Source organism: Spinacia oleracea, chromosome 2, assembly GCF_020520425.1.
Source record: "Spinacia oleracea cultivar Varoflay chromosome 2, BTI_SOV_V1, whole genome shotgun sequence".
NCBI lineage: Eukaryota > Viridiplantae > Streptophyta > Magnoliopsida > Caryophyllales > Amaranthaceae > Spinacia > Spinacia oleracea.
Genome location: NC_079488.1, coordinates 35,820,064 through 35,829,316, shown reverse-complemented (window position 1 = coordinate 35,829,316; position 9,253 = coordinate 35,820,064). Strand labels below are relative to the sequence as shown.

The window sequence follows — 9,253 nt, the reverse complement described above, 5'->3', positions numbered from 1 at the left end:
ATTCAAGTTATGTGTTCCGGCAGGTGTGAATAAAATGATTCCAAGATCCTAAAAACCATTGAAGAATTAAGCACATTATGTATTTAGACTCAATTCTAAAATCTTTTAGGTAAGCAAAAGCCTTTTGCTAATAGTCTAGAAACTACTCTTGGTTGATAGGTACGTCTAAGAACATATTAGGTAAACCTATCGATTTTTCCACGACATAAACACTACAAAAAAGAGGTACATATTGAGACGGAATTATTGTGACGGTCTAACAAAGAGTCGCAAGGAAATTGGGGCGCGAATATTAATTTGTAAATTGCGACGCTTTAGAGAGCCGCAAAATATTTCGACGTTCTAAAGCGTCGCTATTTACAAAAAAAAAGACACGTGTGTTGCACGTGTTTGTGAGGCAGCAATGCAACTGAATTTTTGGGCAAAAAATCCCGCCTAACTCTCTGTTTTTTTCGCAGAATCCCGCCTAACTCTCAACCCACCTCCCACGTTTCTCTCAACCTCCTCCCACCGACATACCTTGCTGAAACTAACCACCCTCGTCAGATTTCCGATGAATTCGTATCTCTCCTCCTCACCTTCAGCACCGGCCATTAACGAATTCCATGAATTCCGTCTTCAACCTTTACGTTAGCAAAGTCAAATCTCCCAGTATAAGCTATCTCACTCCTCATCCTATAAATTCATGAAAAAGCCCAATTATTGAATTCACAATTCGCTCAACAAATTCAAGATAAATTCGTTGCTCTCTCTGTTTTTTAATTGGAGAAATTCAAGCATACTCTGGTTTCTTAATTGCTGCTTCATCCTCGGTGTTGCCGGATATATTCGCCAGGTATTTTTGGTCTGCTTCACGCCTTCACTATTTGATTTTTATCATATAACAATGTTTAGGTTTGATTCACTATTTTAATTTCCGTCATATATTGTTAATTCACGTTTTTTCATGTCAATTTCTAATGTCAATCATATGCCTTTAAGTTTTCCATGTTATATTGCATCCTTAATTTAAGAAAAAAACTAGAATGGGTCTTCTTAGTTTCTGTGATTTTCTATATACCGCTTACAGAGTGTTTGCTATTTCATTTATTTTAGTTTTCAATTGCAGATAGTTGGTAATTTGGACGATAGTTGGAAAGTGGTGAACGTCTGACTTCTTCTTCCGTGTTGTTACTACTGTAGGTATTGTCTATCTATTTCTAATTTTCATAGTTTTAAATTTGCAACTTTTAGTTGGCCTAGAATCTTTGAAATTTGGATACATGGCAATGCTTTGTATAAAGACACACAGACATTTAGTGAGATTTAGGTGATAATCTCTGACCAAGATATCTGGTACTTAGTATGAAAAATCTGTTGTCAATCTTTAAGACACCTAGCTGTACTTGGTTAGTTTAGGTTGTCTTTAGTGAGAAACTTGGTGCATCAAATGAGCATGTTGGATGAGTTTGCAAAATTATTTGTCGCTATAGAACTTATACTAAATATTTGAACCCTTTCACTTAGCATTTTCTACTGTTATCTATAACTTCTTTTGAGGCTACACTGTTTTCTGTGACTGATTATGTGAAATGTGTGACCGATGGACTGACTGTAAGTAGAAAAGAACTGAACAAACTTTGCACAAAACAGAACTGAGCTTTACAAAGCAGAACTTAGTATTAGGCGACTGATAAGCTCATTGTCTGTCTGTCATCGTTATGTTAAGCTACTGCATGCTTTCTATATGTCATAACTGTAGTATTAGGTAGTGGCAGTGTATCGCAGTGTTAAATATCTTATCTTATCAGCACTTTGCTTGTCTTTATTATAAATTTCTTTGCCTTTCCCTGCTTTAGTTGGCACCAAATATAGGTTTGACTACCAGTTGTATGGAGTAAGGAATAAACCTATGCAGTAAGCACCCTAATCTAAATATATGCAGTTCAAAACACAGAGAAGTGAGAGTAGCTTTGAACTATAGCTTAACTGAGTTAAGGGATAGAACATCCGGTTTTGATTTTTGAACTGTCATAGCTGGGATGATAAACTCAGATAACCATTTCTGAGTTTCTATCATCCGGTTTTGAACTGTCATAGCTAACCAAATATTATCTTATCAGCACTAGCTTATTGTTTATCTGGGTTTATCATGCCAAGTTGAGAGTAGCTTTGAACTATAGCTTATCATCCGGTATTATTTATCTGAGTTTGCAAAATTATTTGTCACTCTAGAAAGATCAAGCGCCAACTGGTGGACAACCTTAAAAGCTAGCTTCTTCCTTCGATTATCAATGAGGTATTTCTTTAGGGCACCTCTAGGAAGATATTTCACAACAACACATCAGATATTACTAGGGATGCTAATTAGGCCACTTTCTGTTTGTATTTGTAGTCCTGAGGCCCCCATCTTTGCCCCGATAAACTGCAGCATGCATAAATGGTTTTTATGACTACGAGCTTTGATAATAACATATCAGTTAGTTTCAACATGTATCGAGTTAAAAGTAACAGTAGCAAATTTTTGAGATGGATGGTTTGGCTACACTTTAGGTTCTATTGTTAGAAAGAACGACATTGTATTCTTCTGTTGAATTATTTTGAACTTGCAAGTAAGGGTTTATGGAATTATAGTAAAGAGTCGTTACCTAGCTTTTTTTAGTGCTTCTCTATAGAGTTGTTTAGAGTATTTTTTATTACATACCTGAACTTTTTATCTCTATTGATTTTAGAAAATAGATCATGCATTACATGACAATAGATCATGCATTACATGACAATAGATCAGTCCTAGGCTATTTACGACATAGAAAATAGATCAGTCCTGCTCTGATCAATCCTGATCAGATCAGTCCTGATCGGATCATTCCTGATCAAATCAGTCCTGATCAATCCTTACTGATCCATCCTGATCAGTTCTGATCAGTTCACTTCTGATCAGTTCACTTCTTCTCCTGATTTGTGTTGGTGTTGTTTAGGTTTAATTACTTTATCCCACACATAAATAATGTAATTGGAATTGGAAAACATCCCAATTTATGTTGGTTTGCTAATATAACTATCGAACCTTAACTATATACATCATGTGTTGCGCATAACCGGGAAAAAATGGGAAACATTAACAGAAAACATTTTAGAGGCTATGCAATTGCACCGGATAGGAGTGTTTCACTAAATCAGTTCAAGCTCAATCATGAGATTATCGTTCTATTTGAATAACTCTATTCTTAACAAATTAATAGAATCTAATCCAAAATTGTGATTACTATTCTTATTTCATTATTCAAACAAACACTAGCTAAGAGCTTAAGAAGTGGAGTAATACATACTGATTGCTACGGTGTACAAGTTATAAATAATTGATCGTGGAATTGATGAGTCATAATAGAAGAGTAATCTATAATGACTAATATTTAGATTAGACATAACAAGGTAGGATTAATATTATTATAAAACTTTTGGGAGTCTTTTTAATTATGTGTTGTGTTCTGTCAACTTCCTTGAATATGAGATAATATGGCTGCTTAATACGGAGTATGGTGATCACTTTTGAGTAATAAATGGAATAGCTAGCTTTCTATGGACGGTGACACTTGCACTCTCAGACGACATAGAAAATAGATCAGTCCTGATCAGATCAGTCCTGATCAGATCAGTCCAGATCAGTCCTGATCAGATCAGTTCTGAACAGTCCTTACTGATCAATCCTGATCATTTCTGCTTAATACGGAGTATGGTGATCACTTTTGAGTAATAAATGGAATAGCTAGCTTTCTATGGACGGTGACACTTGCACTCTCAGACGACATAGAAAATAGATCAGTCCTGATCAGATCAGTCCTGATCAGATCAGTCCAGATCAGTCCTGATCAGATCAGTTCTGAACAGTCCTTACTGATCAATCCTAATCAGTCCTGATCAGTTCACTTCTGATCAGTTCACTTCTGATCAGTTCACTTCTGATCAGTTCACTTCTGATCAGTTCATTTCTGATCAGTTCACTTCTGATCAGTTCACTTCTGATCAGTTCACTTCTGATCAGTTCACTTCTGATCAGTTCACTTCTGATCAGTTCACTTCTGATCAGTTCACTTCTTCTCCTGTCCCTCTACGTTCACCACTATCTCCTTTCTCTCTCCTCTGGTATTTTTGTCGCCCCACAATAACGACTTTCGTAAACTCAATTGCTTGATCCCCTTATCGCGGAGTAGATTGCAGATAATATTTGCTTTTACTTTCCATGTAGAAAAAACACCCTTCTTTGACCTGCGCTTAGCACATTGCTTCCCTACATTTGTTCATTTTCATGGAGCATTCATGGTCATGAATTGATATGTTTGTAGTGTTTTCTGTTTAAGTTGATAACTTCATCTACTATATTTTTTAGATTTTAAATTCCTGATAATGTTGTTGTCCTTATATTTTGACCATAATTTATCAACATTATCAGGTTTCGCCGACCACACCGGTTCAAGGTTTCCTGTGATTCTTTAGCGTTGTTCGTAGGTTCGTGCATCAGTTCGTGCGTTGCTACACCGGTTCAAGGTTTCCTGCAAGTCTTTAGCGTTGTTCGTAGGTTCTGCATCGGTTCGTACGTTGCATATGCTCTTTGATACTAGAGGTATGTATACTATAAAGTCCCTTTTAGGTTTTTTATTGGACAATTGTTATTTCCCTAATTTTGTATGGACAAGGGTGGGCTACAACTCTGCAAGTTAGGTTTGTTAAGTGTTAGAATATAATTTCCGTGGCTTTACATTTCCTCGATGTCCAATATATATACAATGAGCATATACCGACGTTTATTGTGCTATCATAACTTACGTCAATCATGCAAAAGTTGGATCTTTCTATTGTATTCCTGTTGATTTAATTTCAAATGTTTTGATATAATAGCTTCAAATTTGTAAGTACGTATTTTTGTTAGCTTTGGCATTTTGTGTTGGTATTGTTTGTCTAATTACATTATCCCCACTACATAATTTTGCTTAGCTTAATTACATTTAATCCAAGAAATTTTACCATAAATTCTGATTATGTGATGCCACGTTACTTAAGGTACTCTTACTCTTTTTAAAAAATGGATTTATATTGTTGTCTTCGTGTGAAGTTGAAAATATCACCTTGTGCGCTAAAATCACATGCTTTATTTTACTTGCAAATTCATGTGAAGTTGAAAGTATGATCTTGTACGCAAAAAGAAAATATAATATGGAAGTGATATAGGGTAATAACTTTTAGAAGATGAAGATAGATCACAAATATTAGTCACTAAGGAAGAATGAGTAAACAAAAAACCATAAGTTATGGTATGAATTAAGAAGAGTTGTGTACGGAGGTGTTATGTGACTTAAATTAATCTCGTGTGATATATCAAGGTTCTAAGAATGATTATAATATTTTAATAAGTACATATAAAAATTTCCTATTCTGCGACCGACGTATATTACTAATTACTCAACTAATTTCGTATAGATATGGATAAAAGTTGGATCGATCTACCCACTGGTCATCATGAATATATCGACGGTTGTATGGAATTTATTGAGTTTTCCAAGCAAGATCTAGTCGAAGGAAAAATTAGATGTCCATGTAAGAACTGTAAGGTAGAGAAATGGTTCTCCGTAAATGAAGTGGAGAGGCATATTTTGTTTAAGGGATTTTATAAGCCATATAAGGATTGGATTTTTCATGGTAAAGGGGATACGTTTCAGCGTATGTTTGAGAGTGATGGAGGGATTACTAGTGAAGGATCCCTTGATAACCAAAGTGGGTTTGTAGGTCGAGATAATATGGGAGGGCTATTAAGATCAGCATTTAGTGTTAATATGCCTCCCAATTGCCCAAATTTAGAAGCACGAGAGGATGATGAATGGATTGAGGAGCCCTTGGCCTATGACACAGATGTAGAATATGATTATTCTACAATAGAAGAAGATGTGACATATAAGAAGTTGCTTGAAGCTTCTGAGGAGAAATTGTACGAGGGGTGTATCAATTTTTCAAAGTTATCTTTTCTGTTACACTTGTTTCACTTGAAGTGTATGAATCACTGGTCCATAGAATCTTTCAATATGTTGTTGAAGCTAATTCTAGATGCATTTCCTCAAATACTTGATTTTCCCTCATCTTATTATTACAGTAAGAAAATGATAAAAGACTTGGGCCTTGGGTATGAAAAGATTGATGCTTGTCCGAATAATTGCATGTTGTATTGGGGTGAATTTTTAAAGAAAGACAAGTGTGATGTTTGTGGTACATCGAGGTGGAAGAAAACTAAGGATAGGGGCAACGTTGTAAGTGATCAAGGTACGGATACTTGTAAGAAAGGTGTGCCAGCTAAGGTAATGCGATATTTCCCTCTTATACCGAGACTAAAAAGAATCTACATGTCATCATCAACAGCAGAAGATATGAGATGGCATGATACAGAGCGATTGGGTGAAGATGATAAGAAGATTTTAAGGCATCCTTCAGATGGCTTAGCATGGAAGGAATTTGATGAGCGTCACAGTGATTTTGCATTAGACCCTCGTAGTGTTCGATTAGGTCTTGCGAGTGATGGTTTTAATCCTTACCGTTTAATGAACACCACTTATAGTACGTGGCCAGTGATGTTGATTCCTTATAATCTTCCACCATGGTTATGTATGAAACCGTCTTCTTTCATTCTGTCCACGCTTATTCCTGGAAAATCAGGTCCCGGAAATGATATTGACGTGTATCTGCAGCCATTAGTGCATGAATTGAAATTGCTGTGGATAGGGGTTGAAGCTTTTGATGCTTTTGCCGGAGAGAAATTTAATTTGCGTGCGGCTTTGCTTTGGACTATTAATGACTTTCCCGGCTATGCAATGCTCTCTGGTTTGAGCACAAAAGGTTACAATGCATGTCCTATATGCTTAGATTCCACGCCTTCTGATAGATTTGGGAGCAAGATTTGCTATTGTAGCTATAGAAAATGGTTACCTGCAGATCACCCATATCGATGTCAAGGTGACAAGTTTTGTGAGAAGTTTGGAACTAATGAGTGGGGTAAAGCCCCATCTCGTCCTAGCGGCACTGATATATTGAGGCAGCAAGAAAAGGTGAAGCATGTTTACGGAAAGTCGAAGGCACCACCGAAAAAGAGGCAAAGAGGACACGATGATGACGATGATGTCCAAGATGAAAGTGACTTTGGTACCAAGAGAAGCATATTCTTTGATTTGGTGTATTGGGAGCATAATCTTCTAAGGCATAATTTAGATGTGATGCACATTGAGAAAAACGTGTCTGAGAATATTTTGGGAACTCTTCTTAGCATGGATAAGAGTAGAGATAGTAGGAATGATCGAGAAGCCCTTGAAGCATGGAGAATAAAGTCTCACCTTTGGCTGAGTACTAATCCTAACGGAGGTGAATGCATGCCTCCGGCTTCCTATTCTATGTCTACGGAGGAGAAGGAGAGGTTCCTAAATGTTTTGCAGAAAATTAAAGTTCCTGATGGATATGGATCCAACCTTTCTAGTTGTGTGAATATGAAGCAAAGGAAGTTGATTAACCTCAAAAGTCATGACAACCATGTTCTAATGCAGGATATCCTTCCCGTTGCCTTAAGGGCCTCTAAAGCTACAAAAGTAATTGACTTGTTGGCTAGATTGTCTTCCTTTTTCAAGAAGTTGTGCTCTACAACTATTGATCCAGATGATTTAGATGGTCTTCAAAATGAAATTATTTTAACTCTTTGTGAGTTGGAAAAGGAGTTTCTGCCTTCATTTTTCACAATCATGGTCCATTTGTTGATTCACTTAGTGGAGGAGGTTAAACTTGGTGGACCAGTGCAATACAGATGGATGTATCCCATTGAAAGGTTAATATCTTACACGTCTAAATTATATTCTTTTTATTTAATATTTCACATTTATCATATATTAAGTACAAATGTTTTATTTGAAAGGTACTTGTCCCATTTGAAATCACATGTAACCAATAAAGCCCAACCTGAAGGATCTATTGCAGAAGGCTTCCTTTTAGAGGAGACAATTAGGTTTTGTTCGAGATATCTTCAAGGTGTTAAGACCATTTTCAACATACCTAAAAGGATGGATGATGACATTCCAAATCCCAATGATTACTTGTTTAATTCTGGTGGTCGAGTTATTGGGAAGGAGGTCAGCATTCGCCTTGATGACAAAAGCTTAAAACAAGCTCATCGCTACATTTTGCTTCACTCTGATGAGATAAAAGGGGATCTGGAGTAAGTATTATGTTGGTTTTCTTTTAAATTATCAATTGTTATAATAGATGATTTTTAATTTTGTTCTTCTTCCATGAAGTGAATTTTTAACCGAGAAATGTCAAATGAACTTACAAAATCCTGTCACGGAGAGTGATGAAAGTAACTGGATCATCAATGAGTTTGGAGGGTGGCTGCAAAATAAGGTTACTTAAGTTCTTTTAATGTGAATACATACTTCTTTTAAAAAAAATGTATTTGATTTAATGATGTATCATCGTAGGTACATTACATAGATGCAACCACCGAAGATGGGAAACTAAGAAAAGCTTTGGCGGGTGGTTTGCATTCTTATGGTAGAAAATTAAAAGGATACATAATCAATGGATACAAATTCCTTTCCACGGATCGCGATTCTCGTCTTTTGACACAAAATTCTGGAATTATGGTCGAAGCGGATGGAGATGCCTACTATGGAAAAGTGAAACATATCTATGAATTAGATTATTACGGAGATTACAAAGTTGTATTGTTTCGTTGTGATTGGGTAGACATTCATAGGGGTGTAAAAGCATATCCAAATGGCGGAGTATGTGTCAATTTCTCTAAATTGATGCATTCTAGACGATTGTTGCAAGATGATCCATTTGTATTCTCATCTCAAGCAAAACAAGTTTTTTACATAGAAGATGAGATACAAAAGGGATGGTTGCATGTTGTTAAGAACAAGCCTAGAGATGTGTTTGATTTAGGGGATTCTTTACCAGTAGAGGAAGAGGGTGGGACCAATTGATCATGCTTATTTTTTATTGTTTTGCTTTGGATTTGTATTTGTTCATGACATTGTGAGTCATATTGTTTAATCTGGTTGAATAATGAGTTATATACTTAATCTATACTCACTTATTTTATTGTCTACTAATGTCCAAGTACCCTACTACTAGTTTCTTTGATGGTGATACAGATATTTTTATACCGTTATTCCGTGAAAAGGGGGCAATTTATCTTTATTTTTTGTGATTTCCCCCTTTTGTATTTGATTTGGTTCATTGTTGT

The 9,253-nt window shown here is 36.0% G+C and overlaps 1 protein-coding gene across 1 annotated transcript; it reads left to right on the top strand.

The window, feature by feature from the left end:
- The first annotated feature begins 5,456 nt into the window (after nucleotides 1-5,456).
- On the top strand, nucleotides 5,457-8,990 carry LOC130467347 (uncharacterized). The gene is made up of 4 exons (XM_056835836.1): nucleotides 5,457-7,831; nucleotides 7,919-8,218; nucleotides 8,298-8,403; nucleotides 8,481-8,990. Exons 1-4 carry the CDS (start codon nucleotides 5,457-5,459, stop codon nucleotides 8,988-8,990), a joined length of 3,291 nt encoding a protein of 1,096 aa, XP_056691814.1.
- Nucleotides 8,991-9,253: the final 263 nt, after the last annotated feature.